This window comes from Acartia tonsa, chromosome 5 (assembly GCF_053477335.1).
Source record: "Acartia tonsa isolate MP-2025a chromosome 5, ASM5347733v1, whole genome shotgun sequence".
Classification (NCBI taxonomy): Eukaryota; Metazoa; Arthropoda; class Copepoda; order Calanoida; family Acartiidae; genus Acartia; species Acartia tonsa.
Genome location: NC_137264.1, coordinates 5,431,846 through 5,458,739, shown reverse-complemented (window position 1 = coordinate 5,458,739; position 26,894 = coordinate 5,431,846). Strand labels below are relative to the sequence as shown.

The following is a 26,894-nucleotide window of genomic DNA, read 5'->3' as shown; positions in this document are numbered from 1 at the left end:
GTTTATTTTGTTTTTAGTGTTTTATTCTTACAGGATATCATAAGTACTTTTTTGCATTAAAAAAAACATTTTCCTATTTCTCCGTGGGTAAGTGTTTAAAAGCCCCGAGGGGCATCAATATTAAACACTACTTTTTTTCACTTTTCCATCAAAACAAGCCGAAAGAAAGTTTTGTATATACTAAGATAAGAGAGAGTTAGAAAACGTGCTATTTACATTTCATTGATAAAAATGTTTTGGATACTTCAAAATAAACATTTTATTTCACATAAACAGGTATAATTATACATATATTTGGAATGCAATAAAACATTTAATAGGAAAATTAGCTTGTTTATTATCAATATGCAAAAAAGATTTAAGCTTGATTTAATACTTTTAAAATGGTATGAAAGTTGGTCAAACAGGTGGTAGCGAAGGTGAAAGTGCACTAAAGATTCTATACAATTACATGTATAATATAGAAAGACCAAATAATTTGTCCTCCAAACATCCTCTCTCAGAGTACGGAGAAATTTTTTTTAAGAGGGAGAGAGAGGGTGAAGGAGTAATAGAGAAAGAGAGGGAGAGAGCAATATAGAAAGAGAAAAATATAAAGACGGGGATAGAGAGAGAGAGAGAGAGAGAGAGAGAGAGAGAGAGAGAGATAAAATATAAGACATATTAGCCATAGAAGGTTTATATGTTTTTTTTAACTGTCATTATATATTTATAAATAATTTTATTGGCAAGTCTGCGCTGAAATTCTAAAAATACGTCCATTTGTATTACTGTTTTAGAGAAGATTCCAATGACGCAACCCAATCTTTCCCACTTTTGTATTACTTTTGTAGGAACACGATTCCAGTGAAAAAGGGAAGGGGGGAAGAAAATCTCTTCAAAAGAGATGGGGAAAAAAACCCTTTTCTCCCATCTCTTTTTTTCTTCCCCCTTTCCCTTTTACGGGAAAGAAAAATATGACGTCACTGGAATCGTGTTCTACTGGACTTTTACCCAGTATATAACTGAACTCAATCAGCTAGGCAATTAAATAGCTTGGCCAATCATTTAAAAGTTTTGTGAGAATTATATTTTTTTCTTCTGGGCGGATAGTTTATCGGGGCTTAGGGGAGGGTCACTCACCCCAATTGGAGATAATGCACGGAGAGAAAAATATAGAAACAATTATATTTTATTCAATAAATGTGAGGAAAACTAAGCCCGTAGAGTGTATAAACGAAGCCTCTAATACAGCTCTATTAGCATTTGATCGTTTCAATATCACTTTACTGCGAAGAAATAGAGAAGAAGAAAACTTAAGTTATAAAAATTCAACTTTTTCATAACAACTACGCAGCTCACACATTGGATATATAACAATATATTTTCAAATAAAATTAATGTATAATTCTAACCAATTAATCACTATGGAAATAAAAAAAGAGAGCCATCAACATTAAGGGCGTGATCATAACTATTGATGGGGTGTTAATAGGGCCCAAATTATTTTTTGTGCCTTAAAAAAAAGAAACGAAAGCCCCCGCCTCCCAAATGTGCTCACCTATGATCAACATACTTTAATTTAATAATTTATCTTTATCTCTATACTATATATACCCAGTAGCATGCACAGATGTTTGGGGTATAGGATACTTTATGATAAATACAAAAATACATAAGGTATCATTTGGGGGACCACCATTTATTACACATCCAGCAAAAGTACAGTAGATGTATTTTCGCCAGTGCAATTCAAAAAGTATTGATGTATTTATGGCAAACTAAATTTTAGCTGTATAAATGACAATAATATTAAAACATATGGCAAACTTACATCTAATATATAATTTATACTGTCATTAATACATCAAGGACTGGAAAAAAAATACATTTCAAATATACATCCAACACTGGCATTTATACATCCATAGAATTTTATTGTAAAAAAAAAAAATACTTGTACATTATTGACATATATGTGTAACGTATATAATAATAGCAATACAAAAATCACAGTGATATTAATCTACATAAACCAAAATACCAAAATACTCATTGCCGCGACTTGAATACAAATGTTTAACATAAAACATTACCTTGATAACCCTAAATGCAGAATTTCCACCCTGTTCAATTCTGTTGATAAGAAGATCCTTACTCACTCTTGCTGGCACCATCTGGCCACCCTGGACACAAATAATAGTTTTTTTATCGTATGGTATTATAAACCGTTTTCCGCGGATATAAAAATTTACAATTACATGATTAAAACCAATTTTTTCAGCCCCGATATGCCGAAGGCACAGGCTACTAAAATAACTGGTTTTAATCTTATGATCGTACGTTTTTTTATTTGTAGAAAACGGGTTATAATATGTTGCTATACACATTTTTCAGTATGGTTGAGAACCGGTTCTAATCCACCGGAAATTAATCGGTTTCGAAGCGATACTGGGCATATAATTAAAAGTGAATGGTAACCCGGCACATGTATTAATAAATATAATAAGATTGAGATGACTAGATGACCAATTCCTTGTGAACCAAAAGGAACACATCCGAACAATATTAGTTAGTAAGTTAGAAATATTAAAAGGCAGTTTTATATAACAATTTCTTGGGATAAAGCATTATAGAAAAATTATATTTTTCAAAATTTTGTCGGTCGTATTATGGAATTGAATCATATGTGACTAAATATAAACAAAAATCCTAGTCTGTTAGAAATTACTTTTTGAGTAGGACGGATTATTGTGACTAATTGACCATTTAGGGTTATACATCATTTGTGAAAATGACATATATTTGGTATCTGTAGGATTGTTCATTGATAGATTTCAAAAAGTTAGAACATGAATGAGTCAACACAATATAGTGAATATGTATATAATGATTTAATAACTTGTTTAATTTGACCGTAAAATTTTCAAAAAATTAATCAAAAATTTGCCAGTTTCAATTTGTGTTTTGTCAACAATGTACATGGACGAAAAAAAGTAAGATTTATTTAAAATTTTATTCTATTATGTTACTTAAACTGCTTTACGTTGCATTTAATTACCTTGTATAAACATATATCTTATTTATTCACTTTATTTGTTATCAATGTGTAACTATAGGTAATTTTAATTCTTTTTTATATGTGAAAATGCCTTTAAAACATATATTAATTAATAATTGACTGAAAATGCATATTTTGATAAATTATAATTGCTATTTTTTTGTTTAGTTCCTGATGATGAGGGCAATTTTGCCCTCGAAACGTTGAATAAATTTAAAAGTATGATGCCTTGAGTTTTTAAATTCTGAGGATTTTACATGTTGGGTCCGTAACCATTCGTCCTACTTGAATATTACCTGAAGGTCCTTGCTGACCATGGCGACCATCTGACCACCTTGGAGGGTGTCTACAGGCTCTCCTGTGCTTGCCTGCGAGTAATTAAACCTTTTAGTTTAGGTTTTATTAGCTTTTATAAGATTTTTTTATGGTTCATGGTAAAATATTCCTGGTAACGAATATCTCCAAAAATCTATGAATTTTAAATGCTTCTAGCTGCCAAACGGCTGAACGTACATTTCTTGCCCGCACACTGTTGTATAAGAAGGCATACAAAAACCCAAGAATAGGCAAGATCTAATAATGCACAGAGAAAGCTTTACTGTTGAAAAAAAACGTAAAAAGGCTTTTTTTCTGTGCATCTAATTGCAATGCGAAATAATTATGCATTACTGATAAATGACTATTACAGATTATTTGCAGGCCTGCTTATGTCAGTTGATACTTTGTGCGAGCATAATATATACGTACCACTGTTTGGCCGTTACAGATTTTTGGAAAAATTCGTTACCAGGAACATTTTACCTTGAACTGCAGTTGAGCCAAAAATTAATTTAATAATATCAAACGTTTTACTAAAGTCTAACATACACTAAATAATATAATCTAACAAGAGTAAGGTTTTAACAAATCCTTTTTATTGTAAGTTTTTTAATTACCTTGACTATTTGAGTAGTTAGTTGTGTAGGTTATAATATAGCCAACTAATCATACTCTATTAATTACCTTGACTATTTGAGTAGTTAGTTTGGCAGGTTGTAATATTGCCAGCTGGTCATATTCTATTCTCGAAGGGCTAGATCTAAAGTGTATAACAAAATTCAAGTAAAAAATTATTAAAGGCCTTAGTTTTAACAAATCATGTAAATTAAGGACATTTTAAAATAAATTTGGGTCTTTTTTACCTTCAAACATCCCATGTAAATGACGAAGCCCAATCTGTCCCACTTTTTACCAAGACGATTCCCTTTTCTCCCATCTCTTTTGAAGAGATTCTCTTCCCCCCCTTCCCTTTTTCTTTTCCCTTTATATGACGTCATATAGGAATCGTCTTGCTCAAAAGTGGGATAGATTGGGCTTCGTCCATGTAAATTTTACCAGATGGGTAAAACTACAGGGTGCACCACATAAATCCGGACTTTTTCTTATTTTTAAACAAATAAACATAAAATCGTCAATTTTAAAGATTCTATTGAATTTTAAAAACTGGGAAGCAACCTAGGTATATGACTATTAGATTATTTAATAAAATCGCCGCCAGCCTCAATCACCGTCTCTTCCCGCCCCCTGAACCGCCCGCCGACCCTTGTCACCATGTCCCTGTTCAAGCAGGCGAAGTTCTCCATGGTAGGAGCAATGAGATAGGTCTTTTTGGTATAGGCGCGTCTATTAGTTCATGCTTTAATGGCGCTCCAGGCCCAAAAGTCCACTGGATTAAGATCGGGGCTGCTGGGAGGCCAAATCTCCTTAAGGAGTGAGTAACAACAGGATCCAAATTAACCCATCTTTAAAGCTACCCTTTGACACGGCGGCTCTCATTTGGGCCACAGTTAAGCTAGAAGAACAACGTTTTATACGTTTTTAAAAATGGCACAAAAATTAAGATAGGGTTATCAGCGCTATAACAACAGAAGACTTGCCCCCGGTGCCACCCCCTACAACAAAGCATTAAAACTGAAGGCAAGCCATGACTTGTCTGGGTTAAACAGACAGACCATGACTTACCTCTATGAGTCTGGATTAGTAGATGCCTGCAAAATCCAGGGCTTGGGAGTCTCATTTAAACCAAAAGGGGAAACCAAATGGTATAGAGTCCAAAATCCATATGGCTCTGATCTGTACAACATGGTCCAACCACCTCCCCCCCTCCATGAGATTGTCCCTGACGCCCTTGCCCATCAATCTGATCTTTTCCGTTTAGCATTTGAAATGGATAAAGAAGCTAAAACTGACCTAAAGAAATTTTTCAGTGATGTTCAGCTTGACCTCCAACAGCTACGGACAGCTGCCAAACTCACCACCAGCAGCAGAATGCAGCCTGAACCTGAACCTCAGAAAAATGCTGACAGTCAGTCTCCTGCCCAAATGGATCCTGACAATGATGACTATCCTCCCCTCCCCATCCAACCTAAGACTGGCAAGAAGAAGGGAGCAGCTAGTCGCGCTACCATTGATGGCGACAGCTCAACCCCTGGCACTTCAGCCGCCAGCCAAAACAGGGACCAACCCGACAGGAATGCCAAAATAAAAAAAACTGGTATTAAAAGTTAAACATTATGATCAAAATTTTGCTTATCCTCCACTCATTAAAGCCTAAAAAAAGTACGCTGCATTATTCACTCTAATATTATTATTAATATAAAAAAGTTGTATCCAGAATTACGCTATTACCATCATAACCACCTTTTTAATAATAACAATTGTGATCTATATTTATGTTGTGCAAATTATACATAAATATACAGCTGCCCATAAAAATTCACATATAGAGTTTTTATGGCGGTGCCATTGGGCTTTATTATTATAAAATCATGTATAAACTGCAAATAACCACGCTACTGGAAGCATGCAATAATAAAGCATACTTACATAGCTGGCGCCTGTTGGCACTTGAGATCAAATCCATTTTACTTTTAAACTATGTCTCAACCATTTAATTTAATTTTGTTCTCTATCTTTAACTCAATGCTGAATTCTGTCTTAAAGGGACTGTGTATGAAAAATCTCCCTTTAAATATACAATCATTATTCACGTCAATGCTCAATTTTTATATATCGACCTATCTATGTATCTATCTATCTATTTATCATATCATTGAATGGGAATGAGCCCCCCTAATAACAATATATGTGCCTTATAATTTATATATGTACCCATATTTTAGTGTGTGGAATGTGTGTACAAGATCGAGTCAAGCCTGAAACTGTTGTGTGCGAAGCGGATGGTGTCGTAGTGTCTGAAGTTGTTGGTGTTGCTAGCGGTGTGCAAGTGTTACTGTGCCCCCCTGCCACTTCCTATTCCCAAGAACCTGATTAATGGTCCAGGTAAAAATTAATATAGATGCTTTTGAGCAGAATCCCAACTACTGTTTAGATTCCATTTTTTACGGTGATTGGGCTGAGTTCAGTTCTGAAATGAATATAAAAAGCAATTATATCTCAGAATTAGGCATAGCCCAAGAATTAAGTAATGTCAACAATAACTTAAGCTTGTTTTCACTTAACACTCAATCATTATTTGCAAAGCATAATGATCTTTCATGTTTTATTTATAATTTAAACAATAAAAATATTTTTCCAAGTGTCCTATGTCTCCAAGAAACTTGGATTAGTTCTAAAATTAACTTGGATTATATTAAATTAAATGAATATAATTGGACTGGTAAAAACAGAATCAAATCCAAAGGAGGCGGCATAGGTTTTTATTTATATAACAAATTTAAGCATAAAGAATTATTTGAAAATTATTTTATAGAAGGCATTTTTGAATGCATGTGTCTAAAAATCTCCTACAATAATCTACACTTTATTATGATTAACATCTACCGTCCCCCCCATGAAACCTACCAGCAGCTTGAACAATTTTTTGATATTTTTCTTGATCTAATGCAACAAGTAAATGATATTAACTTACCAATTTTTATATGCGGAGATATTAATCTAAACATTTTTGAGACCTACTCTACAAGTAATGCTAGTAGGTTTGTTGATATAATGACAACTTTTGGGTTTTTAAATACACAACTTAGAGCCACTCGCGTAACTACGCATTCCTTTTCCCTCATTGATGTATTCTTTATGAAAAATTACATACCCAACCATGAAAAATCTTTAACTATAATTTCCGACATCTCTGATCATTTTATTTTGTGTAATATTTTCAAAACAAAAATTCCTAAACAAAAATCAAATGATAGCTTTGAAAAACGTGCCTTATTTGAAGAAAATCTTCGCTCCCTATCAGAAGCATTAAATAGACAAAACTGGGACGAAATTATCCATGCTACCGATGTAAATTTAGCTTATAACAAATTCTATGATGTCTTCAGGGGTCTTTATGATGTATATTGTCCAAAAAAAACCATTCAACCCAAAAAAAAGACCACCCACCATAAAAATCATGTAAATGACCATCTTCTAAAATGTAGAAACTTTAAACATCTACTATACAATAAACAACACAAAGACAAATCTGAAGACAACATTCTTGCATATAAACGTTATAGAAACGAATTAAGACGTTGTTTTACTAGGGCCAAACAAAACTATTTCCAAAATGCAATAATTAAGGCTGGGAAAGATGGGAGGAAAATCTGGTCAGTTTTAAAAGAAGCTTTAAATATAAATAAAAATAAAATTGATACTGAACATCTGCTGATCAATAATGTTAAAATTACAGATCCAATAGAAATTGCCAATCAATTTAACCTTTATTTTACAACTCTAGGAACCAGTTTATTAGATCAAATTCCTATTACTAACCGCAATTATTATGATTTTCTACCAAATAGAATTGATGACACAATTTTCATCCCCCCTTTAGATGAACTTACAACTTTTAATGCAATAACCAGTTGTTTCCCAAAAACATCATGTGATGCAAATGACATTTCAATGAAAACCATAATAAATTGTGCGGCACCCCTTTCAGTTCCCCTAAATGCAATTTATAACCTAGCTATTTCCAGTGGTACCTTCCCTGAAGGTATGAAAATATCCAAATGTATAACCCTATTTAAGGCGGGAGATCCCTCCACCCCTGATAATTATAGATGTCTTAGCCTTGTAAATAATTTCTCCAAACCCCTTGAAAAAATCATTTACAATAACATCCTAGAATTCTTAGAAGAAAATCATTTTTTTAGTGATAGGCAATTTGGATTCAGAAAGTCGATCAGTACTGTACACAATCTCCTTAACTTGAGCAACTTAATTGCAAACACTCAAGCAGAAGGAAAAATTTGTGGTGCAGTACTGATCGACATTCAAAAGTGCTTTGACACTATTGATCATCAAATATTATTCAGTAAACTTTACCATTATGGCATTAGAGGTCAAACATTAAATCTAATTAAATCTTATTTTTCTAATAGAAAACAATTTGTTTACTTTAAGGGGAAATGCAGTTCCCTTCGTGAGATCTTACTGGGCATTTTACAAGGCTCAGTTTTAGGCCCATTATTTTTTTTAATCTTTATCAATGATATCGAAAATGCCATTGCCAATGCAATTTTTAATTTATTTGCAGATGATTCCTTAACCCTTTTAATTAAAGACAACCTGAATGACTTAATAAATGCACTAAATGACACTTTACCACATATTGTACAGTGGTATGCGTCCAATCGTCTGATCATCAATGCAAAAAAGACGAAAGTAATCATTTTTACCACCCCACGTCAGAATTTTTCTCAAGAAGAAATTAATTTAAAAAATGATTTTCCTGTCTATATTAATACAAATTCCTTTGGTGAAAATAACCAAAGCAAAATCAATAAACTTTCGCTTGTTTGCAATGCTAATCAGAACAAGGACGATCAGAGTGCCAAACATCTTGGAATTACACTAGATGAAAAAATGAATTATAAGAAACATTTTGACAACCTACACCTTAGATTGCAAAAAGCCGTATTCTCGTTAAAAATCATGAAAGATTTACTAAATAAACGCCATCTAAAGATTTTATATTCATCATACTGCAAGAGTATAATTGAGTATGGCATAATGTTATTTACGGGAGTAAACCAAGAAACACTAAAACCAATTAAAATCCTTCAAAAATCATGCATTAGAATAATTGCAAAAACTAAAAATAACAGAGAACCTACATCCCCTCTTTTTAAACAATATGGAATACTTCCCGTAAATGAACTTATGACATACAATGTGTGTAAATTTATGCACTCATTTAAATATAACCAAGCCCCAAAAGTTTTTAATGATTGTTGGCATTTCACAAATAATGTTCATAATTACCCAACAAGAAACAATGAAGACTTTGCTACTAGAACTAATATTAACACTTACATTATGAATACTCCATTATATAAATTTCCTCGTATATTTAATAATTTGCCAGCAAATATAAAGAATATTGAGAACAAGAAATTATTCTCCAAAAAACTATTTACCCACCTCATTAATAACATAAACTAATAAACTTATTTTTCAGGAAAATAAGGGATAAGAAGAACTATGGAACAAATGCTGCATGAAGTCATTTTTGTAGTCCTCTCTTTTTTTTGTAGCATTTCTTTAGAAATCCAATTAATTGTAACCCCATCTAATCTTAGTTAATTCTACTTTCGCTCGTAATATTTACTTCTAAGTTTACTTATTATTATTTTACTATCTTATGCATTATTTAGCATATATTTTTTTTGATTTTTTATTAATCATACTAAGTCAACGTCTATACATAATTATGTATCATATCTGATTAAACCAACATTATTTCTATCCACTTTTTGTACTCAACGTACAATATACTTTAATAAAAGTACACATGAATAAATATGTCCCACCACTGAAAAATGGTAAACTAAATTACATTTTTTTCATCTTACTCTTAAAAGGACTGTCTCAAAACATCTAACTATTTATATCTTTTTATATCTGTCCCCCCCCTGGGGGCAGCCAAATTCTACTATTTTAGATACCTGACCAATTGGAGAATTTGGAAGTCACAGGGACACGGCACTTGGCACACCCACCACACCGCAACACAGCACCCCCCTGAAGACGCTGACGGCACGGGTTCACACTGGCACGCAGCAGTGAATGGCCTGACAACGTCGAAGTACACACACCTCCACACACACATACCCAGCTGCAACCGCAGCACCTTTGTTGGACAGCTAGCCCCCACCTGGAACCCCAGAAGGGTACTGCCGTAAAAGCAGACCTCTAAGAGCCGACCTGTTTTCGGCTAAGGTGAACCTTTAAAGTGGACACAGCAACCTGTTCAACGCAGCAGCAAGCCTAACCTACAATTGTCTATATATTATATGCAAATATCATAATAATAAATTATTTTAAATATTGCAAACACTTTGTACCAGCATCAACAAAGTGCAAGCGCCCCTAACTTAGAATATTGTGATTAATAAGGCTAAGTTTATTTTAAAATTATTACTATTAAATATGTACACTATTTCTAATATAAGTAGGGCCATATTTTGTTAACGTGATGCTAATGGTCATTTAGGCCCGTAATGCTGCAGTGCAATAAAACGAGGCGAGCAGTTATTGCACAGGAAAATAAATTACAAAAAATTACAAATTACAATACATAGTCTAAAACGAGTTTCAAGGTTCCATATGGGCCCCTGAAGTTCAGAACCGAAATATTTTCAAGATTTTGACGTTTTTGACATCTTAAAATCTACCACGATCCACTTTGTCGGAGTACTACAGCCAAGTCAGCTGGGATAGAGAGCTCTAGTCTTTTCTAGTGTTTTCACTAGGTATCTGATAGTATCTCCAGCAAGTTTCATTAGTCCATCTCACCTACAGATGGGCTGAGGTCAGATTTACTAGGCCCAAGTCATAATCCACGGTAATTTATCTGCGCAATTCGAATCTGCCTTGTTGAACATATGTGTGTGCGAATGGGGCGTTTGTCCATAGTTAGGTATGGAGACCGCTCTTCTATGAGTACTACTAAAACCTAATTTTAATGCAATACACATAGACATTCTCATCGTCGGTTCGTTTGTTTAGAATGCTTAACCCTCTATTCCCACAAGTATAATACGAATTTGGTTGAGCTGGTGGAGGCTCAACAAAAGACCCACGCGAAGTATTATGTTGCTTTAACCTAAGAATAAATGGTTGGTTTTGATATTCGATCAGAATTATATAAGTATATTAAGTATTAAGGAAGGAAAATGTTTTTATAAAGTGTATTTATATTACAAGTGCATAAGTTAAGTATGAAAATATTTACAGGATAAGTGTTAAAATTATAAGTAGAGTAGGACAGAAATGTGCCCTAAGTCCCAAGCAGTGAATTGTGCTAAGTGTTAGAGTTCTAACATAAGGCCTGAGCTCAATTCATGCTAAGTACTAAGGGGCCTAAATTTAAACTACAATGCATGCCAAACAACTAAGTCATTACCTTTTAAAGCCAGAAAGAGAAGTTGATGGTAGGAGAGTTAATAAATAACTGAATAAATTCAAGAGGTACATGCTATAACATTAGCTCTGGACCAGGATTTTAGTGTTTGTCTGTGCAATTAAATATCTGTGTGTTAATATGTGACGTAAATCAGGCATGGTTGTAGGCATACATATTTGAACTGGTAGTTTATATGATTACATTAACTATAAACATAATATCTTTAATAAACATATACTATTAGCAAATCACATACAGATTACCATGAATAGGCTAGCGTTACCCATATATGGTGTCATATAGGTAAAGATAGGCCTATGAATGCATAAATTGATACAAATAATGCCTTGGGCCTAGCTAAAGTAATTGTGTCTTGCCCCTGAGTGCTACTAGATAATTGCAGGGCACGTGTCAATCAAAGGTTCATAATATGATCTATAAAGTGTTGACTTTATATCAAGCATAGATAGATAGTTGTGGATGCGAAGCATTTCTGTAAAAGTCTCATATGTACGTTCAAAGAATTTGAAAATTGAGGATCGCATCTCCAATGGGGGTAAGTTGTTAAAAAAGAAAAAAGAGAAAAAGAAAAAGTTTAGTAGTCCCAGTATATAGGCATATATAATAAACTATAAATGTATTCCAAGCTAAGTTAAATACGCTTTCCATTAAGAAAGTAAGCTTTGCGTATTTTCATAGCTGGGTATACAAGATGATAAACCTCCCAAATAGAATACATTCTTTTCTTGAGGGGTTTAGTTTTATCTAACATTGTCACATCAATAAATGTTTTTGCGTTGGTTGTTCTGGATAGTTCAGCTTCCTCTGATGATGAACTAGGTGGTGAAGTGCTCTCGTTCGAAGTGTAGGTTGAGGTTGGGGGTGAGGTAGATATGTAGCCAAGGGCGTCCACTTGTGCTACCTCGTTTCCATTCTCGTCCAAGGTGATTGAGTGATTTTCCAGGTCATAGTAGAGTTGGTTGAGGTCATTTGTAGAGAGGGATAGTGTGCTGCTGGAGCTAATGTCACTATCGGTCTCCACTCTACTATCTTCTGTGGTATTCAGGGCTGTATTTAACAAGAAATTCCTGATGGTGATGGACAGGTTCTCTGAGAATCCATCGTACTCTGGTGTGGTGATAATGTTGTTGTTCTCGTCTATAGTGTCAAGGTGTTGACAGGAACACAACCGCAATCCGTCCAAGGTAGGGTGGTGGTAGGGCTCCAATACTCCATGATCATCTAGGTTATCTCCAGGCTGGTCCATGGTAGATCCTAAAAAGAGTTAGTGCGCGTGCTCCAACCGGTTCCTTGGGGTATCCTGGCTATGGTAATCTAAACAAAAGAAATTTTAATAATCTTTTATTAATCATTTTATCCCTGGGATATTCTAGAAATTCTTTTCGTTACAGATAGACCTATAATGGATTGGTTAGTTATCTCTATTTCTGTTAAATATAACTGTTTCCTGAATTTAAACAATATTTTATATAAAAATGTATAAGTACAATTAGTATTTACATATCGTATTAATTTCTTTGGTTACATTACTCGTATGTATGTAAAAATATAAGATTTTACTAACAATAGTTGGTAACCCTTGTTTGTATATTTTGTATATGTACATATGGTTTATACCATTGTTGGCATTAGCTGTATTTATGTTATTTTTAACATGAATAAATTTTAATCATTTTAAAGACTAATATCTTACATTACGTCGCTGTCAAGTGTACCTTTTAGACTTAATATCTACAAAATATATCGTTCGACGTCCGTAATTAAATTTTACGTAACAATAAGTTGTCAACCCTTTGTTTATGTTTGGGCGGTCAAAAGTGATAGGGGTTGGATTTGAGCGAGGTTATAAAAAGCTGGCGGCCCAGTAATTATGCTCATTTTATTAATAATTGTCTTTGCGAGCGGAGCTTGCGTTCGAGTGTTTAATTTTACCGCTAAATTCCAAGAGAATTTATATAAAAGTGATAAAATATAGTAACCCTTTTGTTTTATATGAATGTTTTTATGTTATAGATTGTTGATATGCCCATTATTGCATTCGTTAGCCTCTATTTAAGACTCAAGAATCTTATTTTCTTTGTCGATAAGGCCTTTATCACTGTATTCTTAATCGAAAGTGGGTTAGAAGCAATATGGGTACATCTTCAATATATGACAATTTTGTTTTATATAATATTGGTAGTTTTGATAGGACATATCTGAATCATCAGGTAAATTGACATACCTTGCTTTGTTTACGTTTTCCGTCTGCAAAAGTTAAATTCGTTCATCGTAAGCAAAACTTATATTGATACAGATATGTTCCATCATTTTATTCGTTGTAACATTTGATTACAGCGTCCCTTTTTATAATCAAAATTTATTAAATCTTGACTGAAATCTTTTTAAAACAATTTTACTATAGGTTTTAAAATAAGATTTTCTGTTTACTTAATTCAATTATAATGACACTAATTGATAGGTTATTTACGTTACGAGTAACTCAACCATATTTATTTTAAAATGGTCGCTTACAAAAATTATATTTTAGCTAGCTTTATCGAAAGTGCTTTTTAAAACGTCATTGAAAATATTCAGATTTAGCTAGTACATAAGTTTTTAATTGCTTGATACATCATAATGAAGATGTTTTTGATAGCTCAGCGATAGCTATTTTTAAGCGTTGAATCATGTAAAATTAATTACATATTCTTTAACTTAATTGAATCTAATAAAACAAAGTTTTAATGTTTGAATAGCTTAACGATAGCTATTTTTAAGCGTTGAATCATGTAAGATTAATTACATATTCTTTAACTTAAAGATTTTTACATTTAGATGATAAATCAAAGTTTTAATGGTTAGGAGGCTCAACCATAGTTGCTTAGAATACTAAAAAAAAATATTCGTGTGTACAGTCTTTTTCATAAAATTAACTTTACTATATTGCCTTTCAGAATCACTAGTCCTCTATTTTAAATTTACATCCGCTCATAATGTATATTCCTGACAGCCTGGACGCGCATCAGAATATTAAGGAAAGATTTGAGGAATCGATGAGAGCGGCTGCGGCCACTCTTGCCAATTCCTCGCTTCTTGAAACATCCTTAGACGACTCGAGTTCAGTGTACAGCAACGCGTCTGGGATGCCAAGCCTTGCTGATGTCGATGACTATGGGAGTACAAGTACTTTTGATACTGTAGAGTCCGAAAGGGATCAAGGGGAGATGTTTGGCAACGAGCATCTCTCACTGATGCTTAGTAGAACGATACAAATCATCTGGTCTCTCCTCAATTCGGTGATGCAGAACTCCTGCGGTGACATTGGTGACGATGTTGCCGGAGGTGATTCTGGGTCTGCTGAGTCGAGGAGAGACCAGAAGACGAGTCTGGACACACTCAACATGGATGGCTTAATTAACATGTTGTTGGGTTTAGGCTTGTTTTCATGTGCTCTCATAGTGGTCTTCTTCGGTGCTGTAGGGCTTGAGACTCTAACACGTTTAGACAACACCTCAGACAGGTCGCTGGCTCGCTGGATAAGAGATGTATGTACGCGCCTCCGAAACATAGGCGTCAGGACCATTGAGCTTCTTCACTGCGGTAACAGGACCAACAGGACTAGATCTGGGGTTACGTCGCCAACTGTGGAGCCGTCGAATACCATGTATGAAGCCGCGTCCTCTGTGATGGATGATATTCTGTCAGATACACAGGTGAGTTTTCTTCTGTTGTATATTTCTTTTCTGTTTTGTATATTTTTTTTTCTAGCCACCCGTTTTGTCTAATAAAGCATCATGTTGTTGCAGGGTTGTTCTGTCCTATTCTCACTTCCTCAACGTTGACTTTCGGCTCTTCCATATATATCGCTCACCGTTTGTCGTCGTTTTATGTCGCCAGAGAAATCCGCTCGGTTACCGCAATTAAATTGAGATACCAGTTAACATTTACTAAAATCTTAATTAGCAACCTAATATTATTTCCCTCTGGGAAGGTTAAGAGTTTGCTCGTGCCGCACGTTTCTCATTGGGGGTTTAAATGTTAGATCAAGACTTTAATGTTTTCTTTTTGTTTTAGGCTCCCTCTGCTAGTCCATCGACTCCAGCCGAAGTGAGATCCAGAGTTGGGCTGTTTGCCGTACACCGTCTGTCTGCCACTGAGGATCGAGTTACTGGAAGTAATGTGCCTGCGGGATTGGACACCCCGTCGGGAAGTCCTGGCTTCCGTCCGTTGATCTTTGATCAAACAGAGCGTCTACATGTAAGTATCCATGCTTTAGTTTTTCTATTAATTTTCAGAAAGAGGCCGTACTTGATTTGTACACGTATCTAGAGGTATTTGCAACTAACATTCTTTTATTGGTAGAATATTAATCTTAAAATGTATGGTTGCATAAGCATTTTTTTTTTGAACCGATCTAAGATTTTAATTCTATTATAAAGTGGGTTGAATTGCTACCTAATCATATAGCTTTACAGGTTTTTAGGCATTCTCATTTCCTGATTTTCCTAGATTCTTTGTTGGCGTTGCGATTAAACTAATAAGATCTATTATATTTTAGGCGACCAACTCAATCAATCTGGAGGAACATTATACAAACATGCTAAGGTTTAGCCCGCCCAGTACTGGAGGGTCTGCGGAAGGATCCAGCTATAGTTCATCTCTATGCCTTAGTCGCATTGATTCCCCATCTGCAGCGGACCTTTCAGCGGTAAGTTTGCTAAATTCGTTTAATATTATTAGTCGCCAAAACTACGTGACTTGAGGTAAAGAATTTGGTGACTTTAGCTATGCGTATATACAATAAGTTATTTTAACCATAGTGCTATTCCCTTTCCAATGGTTAGCATTATGACTTTAGCGGAATTAATAAAAATTTTCTAAAAGTATCAGGGCTGCTCAATTATCTATATGGGTAAGCATTATTATATTTCTCCCTGATTATTTGTTAAGATTTTCTGTTTTAACTAATATTTACTTCCCTATTTTAGGAAGCGGAAAATACACTTCCTCTGGTGAACGTGTTCGAGATCGATATACCATCCAGCCAGTTCGGTTCCATGGGTAGTGAGATTCGGTTCCCATTGCCAGAGAGAATTGTTGGAGGTTTAGAGCGGCTGTGTCTTACAGTCGAGACTCCCACCCCATCTCTTCCGCCAGAGACTGCCTCAGAGACGGCTAGCCTGACTTCAGTTGCGCGTTCGTCGGATAACAGCAGGGAGGAGTCCGATGCTGAAGGTGTCCCTCGGCGACGGGGTTCTGCCGGCCCTAAGCGTACGCGCTGAAGTGGCGAATGTTAGCTTGGTCATAGACATTGTAAATTTTATTAGACAAAAAAAAAAACTGCTCAGACACGTGTGACAAAATTCTTAATCTATGTAACTAGTCAAAATAGTGATTACTATTTAGTAAAATATTAGACGTTATGACTTTCATACTGTACAAGACCAAATAATTTACACCAATGTTATTTTGTTATATCATTACATGTTAGCTTGTAAGGAACTTAGTATGTAAGGAAATAATGGTATAAGGTTGTATTTTCTTTTCCCCTAATTTAAAACTTCGTGTAATCTCAACTACTTTCGTCATAGTTGAACTAAATTTCTTTTCTCAATATTATATTAACAATTTTAATTTCAGCCTTATATCACAATTTATTCATTCTTGTTAGCTTTTAAGGGTTATGTATATAGATATTTAGTCGAACTTGCGCCTCAGTACCTTTTCTCTGATCTTTCATTTATATCCATCCCTGTGCATTAATCGTGAATTTTAATTGTGCTGTGATATATATAGAGGACCTGTAAATAGCATATATTTTTTTTTGTAACCGATATCTAAGTAGACTGAAAGACTGACGTTAGACAAAGCTATTTAAATATGCTTATTCAAGTACTTGTAAGAGAGATATGTAAAGACTGTTTGTAAATTTTAATATTTGAGCAATTAAAGTAGTATCATTGATCGGGTAATTTCATTAAGGAAGAATTGTTTAACTTATTAAGGTTTAGAGTATATATCATTCTTCTTCAAAGCTATAGAACTTTACATCCCTTTAATTCTTACTACAATAGCCGTAAAACTTAAGTTTCGGGGTAAAATTTTCTTAGGCCTGTCATTAAAGTTAAATCTAAATTTTTATTTCCACCAAATAGAATTTTCCTGATTCAAGTAGAGTCGTTGATAGGCTGTGTGCCTATATATATATATATAAGTTTTTGCATTTATTGCTCAATTGTTTTTTTTAATGATCTCGGAATTTTTCTTATGTGCCAGTATACAGCTTAAAGTGATCGCGAAGCAAGTTTTAAAAATTTGATATATATTTGGAATTACTTAGTTAATCAGAATTATGACAAAAATTCTGCTAAATTTGATATAAAAAGTGCCTTAAAACTCCTATTTTTAAATTTGCTACAGTATAACTAAAATTCATTGACACAATTCTGTGCTAAACAAACCTTTAGATTTGTTGGCATTTCTCTTAACACAGATGGAGTTAATAAACTAATGCTTGTAAAATAAGAGATAAATTACTGCTTATTATGCAGTTATTATCAATTGTGCTTATTGACAACTGAAAAAGTTGCAATTAAGGTTTAAAAACGTTGGACCAAATGTCTAAAAAGATATTTTTCAGCTTATTTTAGTGCAACTAACATAACAGGCAATCAGAACTAGTAAGGAATAATGTATTATGGAAACACAAGTTTAGGCGCCCTAAAATGGTTAAAGAGAGATGTAGTATTAGTAATTCACAGTTGTATTCAGTATAATTTTTGTTATCAATGTTGTGCCAAAGTGCCTCAATAAAATGATCCTTAGAACAGGAGGAAACTGGTAGTGGATGTATCATTTAGTAAATAATACATAGATATCCAATTAAAAACATTTTGATTGTGTAATTGTAAAACAATAAAACATGTATAGTCTAAATATTTTTTACAGTTCTTTATTGATATTACAATTATAAAAGATGACAATAGGAGCTCCTTTTAATCCACAAACAATAAAATATGTATAGTCTAAATATTTTTAACAGTTTTTCATTGATTTTATAATTACCAAAGAAGACCATTAGAGCCCCATTAAATCCACAAGCAATCAATTGGGCTATGAGGTGAAAGAGCATGCATTAATGTTCCCATTTGGCCATCATAAGTAGGTAGATTAATAATTATACAATTCATTCATACCTCTACTCAATGCAAATAAAAGGCTTCAGTATGGAAAAAAAGCATGAGGCACTCTGAAATCAGAAGAAACAAATCATGTAAATAAGTGCCCTTTTAAATCTTCATGCCACCTATTGCTTTTAAAGACAAAATTGCCTTCTTGTAAGGTTCCATATAATCATCATTTTAAGGGGAATTGGAAATCTAATTATTATTTGGTATTGTGTGAGGGTCTACAAGTGTACACAAAAAGGGCAGGGGGAATGAAATATTTTCCCCTCATCAAAGATTATTTATATATATATAGATGTTTAGATTAAAAAGAAATAAATAAATTTGAAAAATATTTCTAGAGCCATTTCTTTTATTGTGATAGTAGTTTGATTTTTTTACATTCATACAGTTACTTTAAAAAGCATCATTCATCACTTCTCTGGTCTGATCATACATAAATGTTCTGCTATTAAATTACCCAAGGATTGAGAAGATGATTCTATATATGTACCATTAAGAGGGACCCTTCAACATTGCCTATTAATCCTCTCAAACATGATACTATCTTGTAAAGAAATACTTTTACAATTGCTATTTTTATTTTATAGTGGGCTCTATTTGTCTATTCTATGATGATATGGGGGTGACTCCAAATAGGGGAAGGCAGTTCAATATTTACAGTACAAAGGTTTATTTTGTACAGCCTTCCCTTGTTCAAAGGCAGCCCCAACACATCATAGACTATACAAATAGAGCCCAGTATGAAATAAAATAGCTATTTAAAAAAATAATGATTTTGTAAAATAGGACATTGATACAGAAAAAATTTTAGTTAGAAAATATACTTATTGCAATGCCACATAAATATAACTTATAGGAAATAATGCCTTTCCTGTATCAATGTTCTATTTAACATATTTATTATTATGACAATAAAAATTTGTTAAGTTCTACATAATTTACTCAGATGAGGTAATTTTTGTACTGCCTTATCCTTTTTAAAGGCACCCCCAAATCATACATATATAAATAATCTTTGATGAAGGAAAAATATTTAATTCCCCCTGCCCTTTTTTTGTATAGTCTATGATGTTTTAGGGCTGCCTTTGTACAAGGGAAGGCTGTACAAAATAAACCTTTGTACTGTAAATATTGAACTGCCTTCCCCTATTTGGAGTCACCCCCAAATCATCATAGAATAGACAAGTAGAGCCCTCTATACAATAAAAATAGCAATTGTTAAAGTATTTCTTTACAAGATAGTATCATGTTTGAGAGGATAAATAGGCAATGTTGAAGGGACCCTTTTAGTGGTACATATATAGAATCATCTTCTCAATCCTTGGGTAATTTAATAGCAGAACATTTATGTATGATCAGACCAGAGAAGTGATGAATGATGCATTCTAAAGCAACTGTATGAATGTAAAATAATCAAACTACTATCACAATAAAAGAAATGGCTCTAGAAATATTTTTCAAATTTATTTATTCCTTTTAATCTAAACATCTATATATATATATAAATAATCTTTGATGAGGGGAAAATATTTCATTCCCCCTGCCCTTTTTGTGTACACTTGTAGACCCTCACACAACACCAAATAGTAATTAGATTTCCAATTCCCCATAAAATGATGATTATATGGAACCTTACAAGAAGGCAATTGTGCCTTTAAATGCAATAGGTGGCATGAAGATTTAAAAGGGCACTTATTTACATGATTTGTTTCTTCTGATTTCAGAGTGCCTCATGCTTTTTTTCCATACTGAAGCCTTTTATTTGCATTGAGAAGAGGTATAAATGAATTGTATAATTACTAATCTACCTACTTATGATGGCCAAATGGGAACATCAATGCATGCTCTTTCACCTCATAACCCAATTGATTGCTTGTGGATTTTATGGGGCTCTAATGGTCTTCTTTGGTAATTATAAAATCAATGAAAAACTGTTAAAAATATTTAGACTGTACATATTTTATTGTTTGTGGATTTAAAGGAGCTCCTATTAACACCATTTATAATTGTGATATCAATAAAGAACTGTAAAAAATATTTAGACTATACATATTTTATTGTTTTACAATTACACAATCAAAATATTTTTAATTGGATATCTATGTATTATTTAATAAATGATACATCCACTACCAGTTTCCTCCTGTTCTGAGGGTCATTTTATTGAGGCACTTTGGCACAACATTTATAACTAAAATTATACTGAATACAACTGTGCATAACTAATACTACATCTCTCTAAAACCATTTAAGGGCACCTAAAGTTGTGTTTCCATAATAAATTATTCCTCACTAGTTCTGATTGCCTGTCATGATAGTTGCACTAAAATAAGCTGAAAAATATCTTTTTAGACACTTGGTACAACATTTTTAAACCTTACCTGCAAGTTTTTCAGTTGTCATAAAGCAAAATTGATAACAACAGTATAAAAAGCAGAAATTTATCTCTATTTCGTAAGTATGAATTTTATTAACTCCATCTGTGTTAAGAGAAATGTCAACAAATCTAAAGGTTTGTTTAGCACAGAATTGTGTCAATAAATTTTAGTTATACTGTAGCAAATTTAAAAATAGGAGTTTTAAGGCACTTTTTATATCAAATTTAGCAAAATTTGGCCATGATTCTAAATAACTTAGTAATTCCAACTATGTATCAAATTTTTGTTTCAAATGTATCCCTTGCTTCATGAACACTTTAAGTCCAAAAAAAAGAGATATATTAACTAAATTTGTTAAAACTTGTCAGAAATCTTTCTTATTATCACAATTTTGTTTTCCAAAGATTTTGTTAAATGAAAGTTTATATTCTGTTCTCGAATTTGTCTTAACTTTATAATTTTCACCAAAGAGAAATATTTGTCAAATTTTTATACCTTTTTCTAAAGATTATCTACTTTTGTTAAAATAAATATAGAGATTTTAAGTTACATATATACTTGTTAATTACTGGTTTAATATATGTTGTGTAAAATTCTATTTACGTAGCTACTCTATAAGCGTTACTTGTTCGTTTGTCACGTTAGTAGTGATAATAATTAAATTAAATTGTTACCTTTATGAAGCGTTTAGCCTAGTTTTAAAGTTCGCTTATTTTATAACGATTAAATGAGTAATAACATTACCTACTATGTTCTTTTGGTATCATAGTTACTATATATGTGGTTTATTTTCTTACCGTTTCTATCATTACCCTTTTAGATAAATCATATAATAATAACGTGGAGATTTTTATAAGAACGTACAAGAATATAAGTACAATATTGTATAGGTAAGTACGAGAGTATTATATTTTCCGATTGGCAAAATCTTTTATATCATTGGGAATGTCCGTAAGTCTTTCCATCTGGATGCATTAGAAGTTAAGTCATAGGAATCATGTTAACTTGTATATTTATCTGACTATTCTGTTTGAGTTTCTAGGTCGATAACTAGAGGTAGTTGCGGCGGGGTGACCTCTCCTGCCGTAGATTACCGTTAGGTTATGATGATGTGCATCTGGTCGTTGAGGGATAAGCGTTCTACCGCGTATACGCAAACTCCTCTGAAATACTCTTAATATTCTTTTCAAGAGTCTGACTAGGAATGTAGTGATCCTGTCTAATATTATGACCATGATAATTGTTATCGACACGTATATAGCTATTTCTTCTATATGAGTGAAGATAGTTCTAATGGTCAATGGTTCCTTAGGTTTAGGTGGGCACAGTGATTCTGACGCAAATGGTAAAGTTCGTGCCGTGGTCTGTCGGTCATATCCTAATGCGAACTGTGTGATCGTATCTCCCAATGTGAGATTATATGATCCTCCTGTTATAATAAAAGGAGTGGATGTAATAGTTATTGATGCATTCTCTAAACTGCGATTAGTATTCTCACTCAAGCTAGTAAAGACAATTCCATCTTGCACATGAGCGTAGGGATAAGTCTGTTTTGCCAAAGGGCAGTGCTTGGTTATCAAAGTTTCATTAACGCTAAGTAGTCCCTTAAGGCACTGGTCAGCTTCAACCGGTAGATAAGCGTTATAGTAAGATTGTCTGTATACTCTTTTGGTTTTATCCAAGTAATAAATGGAATCGATATAGCATTCATCAAAAGGAATCGGTGCGTATCTGTAGATTTTTATTGGCTCAGAACTTAATTCCATGGATAAGATAGTGGTGAATGATGTTGTGCCACCACTTAAACGGCTTTGGATTTCCAATCCAAGATTATGAGTATAGTCCAAGTTAAGCTCTTGCCTTACAAAAGTTTTAATAGAGTCTGTGATGTCCGTCTTTGCAAGATCTTGAACTAGAGTAAGTCTGAAGTTTAAGTCTGCTTTAAGCTCTTCTAAGTTCGTGATGGCTAAGTTGCTCAAGCTATCAACATAAGAGTATTCTGCTGTTTGCACAAAGTTAGCTGCTTTGGCATGAAGAGTTATACCACTTACAATTTGTGGTACTATCTCTGCAAGCAATAACTGTGTAAAATCAAACTTATCATGATCTAGCTTATAAGAAAGTTTATTTACGTTATTAGTCACTTCAATGCGGTTAGAACTTATTAAGGGAGTTACTGTTTCAATAGCTTCCTTGATTTTGCGGATAAGTTTTATTACTTCAATAAGCAAGTCCTTAATCTTTTTGGTATATAACTTGCCTATAAGTTTAGTTTGTGCTGAAGTGAATGTGCGTCCATCGTAGCTAATGTCTAATTGAGTCTTCAGGCCATCATAGATTGCTATTTCAGGCGCTGTATTGCCTACAGATATATCAACTTGAATGGATTGAATTGCTACAGCAGTGTAGCCTATATACTCTCCACTTTGATAGTGAGTGGGTATCAAGTCTGTCATTGTGTTTGCTGTTGTACTATAGTAGTACGTACTTAGTATTATTAATATTATCTTAGAATACATTGTTAAACAGTTAAGTTTATTTAATAGATGCTTATATCCACAATCAAAAGTTACTTTTCTGACTGATACACTTACACTAATAGATAAGGTCTTCACTGCTTGGAGTTCTATGATAAACTAACTTATTTTTCCAAAATCTATTTATTATCCCACTTTCGCTACTGCTAGATCCTGAGTGGGCGTTTCCGGTTTCTAACTATAATTAAAGTTTTTGACATATTTTTTTTGTATGTAGATTGGTTATAAGCTTAATAACTAATCAAGTTCATCTCAATTCAAGGCATTTATATATAGGTTGTCTAATAATATTTTTATGCTTGTGTGATTTACATAGTTTGTATTAGATATTTTAACTTTTAACTCAATTTTGTATATATTGGGTTACGCAGTGACATGCGTATATTTGTACAGTTTGTATTACTCGTTTGACTCTGTTTAGATTATACAGATTCAAAACTTATACATATACAATTTTCCTTTTATATATTTTTGTGTATAAATATTTTTGAAGGGATCGACTTATTTAGTCGACGTGTATTGTATATGGTTGGTCTCCCCCTGTCAAGAGAGAAGACGTAAATTTTACCACTGGATATATAACCTTGAGTGGGAAAATTCTACATAAATTATGATATCTCTGTTATCAGATTAGAATAACATACTATTATATTGTTCCCGAGTTTACAGGGTAAACGGAAATGCAATTGATTGTTATTGGACTGGTTTTATATCCCTTGAAATCTGATATTATAATTTATGTTCAATGTTTTATAGATATGAATTCTGTACGTGTGCAGAATTATAGGTTTTGTATTAATTAAATTTGCATTTTGTTATAATGGTAATCATTCCGCTGCTTATTTGTGCATAAAGAGATGACTGTGCACATATTTTTGGTCGCAGATTTTGCTTTGGCCAGAATCCTAAGCGGAAATGACTCGTTTAGTTAATTATCTTTAGTCCATGACTTTATTGTAAGACTTTATAATTACTCTTTTGTATTCTCTATGAAAGTGTCAAAATATTAGCCAATTGGTTTGAAACTCTTTGATTTTGAAAGGGTATTTAACTTGTCTGTATTTATATCAGATCTCCTTTCAACCATGTTTATTTTGAAAACTTGCAATTTATTAATACTGTGAGAGGATATGTGTGATATTAGGATTGGTCTTACGTGGAAAGTATTTAATTAATTCCATGAATTTTCTGTAAGTTTACCTTTTATTTTTATGTGATTTTTAGTTGTAATCTTATCTTTAATTAGCAATTAAAACAGGTTTTGGCATCTTTTAAAATAGATATAGGGGAGTTTTATTATTTAAACTTTTAAATATCCCTGTTTTATCAAAAATTGCGTACAGCATATAATATCGCGTAAGGAAAGAAGAGCAAAAGTGTTCCCTTCTTATAGTATGAGCTATAATTAGTTCATATGGTTTATAACTTAAATATTTTATGGCATTATTATTAGTTGTGTTGGGTTAAGTATCCGAGATGTGTTTCTTAGACTTAATGTTAACTGCAAGGTTACTTAGGAATTATAATTCATAGGGTTTTCAAGATAATCAAAAATTAAATTCAAGCGATTCAATACCGTTTTCCCTAGCTTGCAAATGCAACGATAAGCTTGGTATCTTATCACCAGGAATGATATAGTATTGTATGCTCATATAAAGATTAGATCAGGTGATAAAAATGGTCTGTGAGTTCTGACAATGCAGTTTATAATAAGACTATTACATAAAAGCTAGAGGTGGTACCAGCTTTATTTGACAGGGTTATTTTACATGTCAATGTGCTAGTTAATTCTACCAAAATTGGTCCAATTGCCACACTTTCTTAGTGTCCTCTAAGTTTCACCTTTGTGCTAGGGTTGAGACAAAAGTTCATCCAACCCGAAAGTATAAGTGAGATCGAATGTGCTATTGGTTCATTTATGCCTATTGTTGTGAATATGCGCATAAAAAGTCTTTTTTCAGTAAAATCTGTAAGTCCATATATCTTTTGAAAACTGCTATGCTTGTTTTCAATTTATACTGCGATAGACATATAAACCTAGAACCAAGGAAAAGTTACAACTTTTCAAGGTAAGTGAAATTTTCTAAACTAAATTTTCTATCTTCTATGTGCGTATTTTCCACAACTTTCTTCAGAATATTCAAAATGTATGCTCAATAATTCTGACTTCGGCCTTAGATAGTTCAATCAATTTAATGATACTCCCTAAGTATACTGGGCTCCTGGGGTGGAGTGTACTATCTAGGTCATGTCCTAATATATATTTGTGTTTTATACAATTTTGTCTTGTCTGTCTTAGGTTGAGTTTTAGTGTAAGATTTGCTTCACAAGCAATAATAGTCTTTAGGCAAAGTCCCAGTGGTATTTTGGCACTGTTGATTGTTCAGGACTTTTCTGTCTACATGTGAATGTATGAAGATTTTAGAATTATGCCATAAAACATTAGCTATATTACTATTCAAGTTTCTCTTTTTTTTTTTTTTTTGAAATAGTAGTGTGTGAAATTTTCAATCTTGACCATACACCTTAACCTAATTTCTACAACATCATCTATGTGTTCAATGAAAACGTATTCATGAGTAGATGAGACTGGAATTTTTATTTAGCATTAAGATGATAATCAGATTAAGATCACTCATGATATGTGAGTGCCCTGTTCGATAGCTGTATGAATTAAAGTGTATCTATCAGCTTAATAAGTTAATCAATGTAATTATTGATTTTGTGTTTCAGATTGGTATAAGAGTATTATTGGGTTGGTTACTAGTAATTAGAGTGGTCTAATTAATAGCTGGCGTGTTTCGGGCTATGGCAAGTTGATCCAATTCGTCATCAGATTCGTCTACTTCTGGTAGCATAGGTAGTCCATATATGAATGATCCTGAGAAGTCAAAATCAACGACTACCTCTCTGACAATAGATTGGTCGCTGGACTCTATGTAACCAGTGATAACTGTGTTGGTGATAGTGTGATTGGAGTTGTTGATTATTAAAGCTCTGCCACTGAGTTGTCCATCATCATTGATAATGAGTTGTGTTTGTCCGGGTAAGATCTTAATTCCTGCATTTTCGTTTGAAATATGATCGTCGCTGAGGATCACTTGTGTTCCAGGTGCTAGGTTGAAAAAGTGGTTGATATTCATTACTATCACTTGGGTTTCCTTAGCTTTGATCTTTTTAACTACTCCTGTACAGAGCTGGAGCTCAAGTTCAGAACAGAAAATACTGCTCAGCGGTCCTTCAGGGTGAAGAATAGAATACAAACACGGTGCTAACCGGTATTTGTCTGTGACAGGCGTCCATGTTAGCTGTAGGCTTCTAATACCATTCAGTCCAATGATCATAGGTGCG

General features: G+C 33.3%; 1 protein-coding gene across 1 annotated transcript in view; it reads right to left on the bottom strand.

The window, feature by feature from the left end:
* LOC145318595 (uncharacterized) overlaps positions 1-26,894 on the bottom strand; it is a 105,200-nt gene that overhangs the window by 32,089 nt on the left and 46,217 nt on the right. Inside the window, exons 29-31 of the mRNA XM_080159981.1 lie at positions 4,043-4,118; positions 3,337-3,408; positions 2,076-2,165 (exon numbers count right to left, since the gene is read on the bottom strand). Coding sequence (XP_080016107.1) covers positions 2,076-2,165; positions 3,337-3,408; positions 4,043-4,118 — 238 coding nt within the window. The remainder of the gene's footprint in view (positions 1-2,075; positions 2,166-3,336; positions 3,409-4,042; positions 4,119-26,894) is intronic.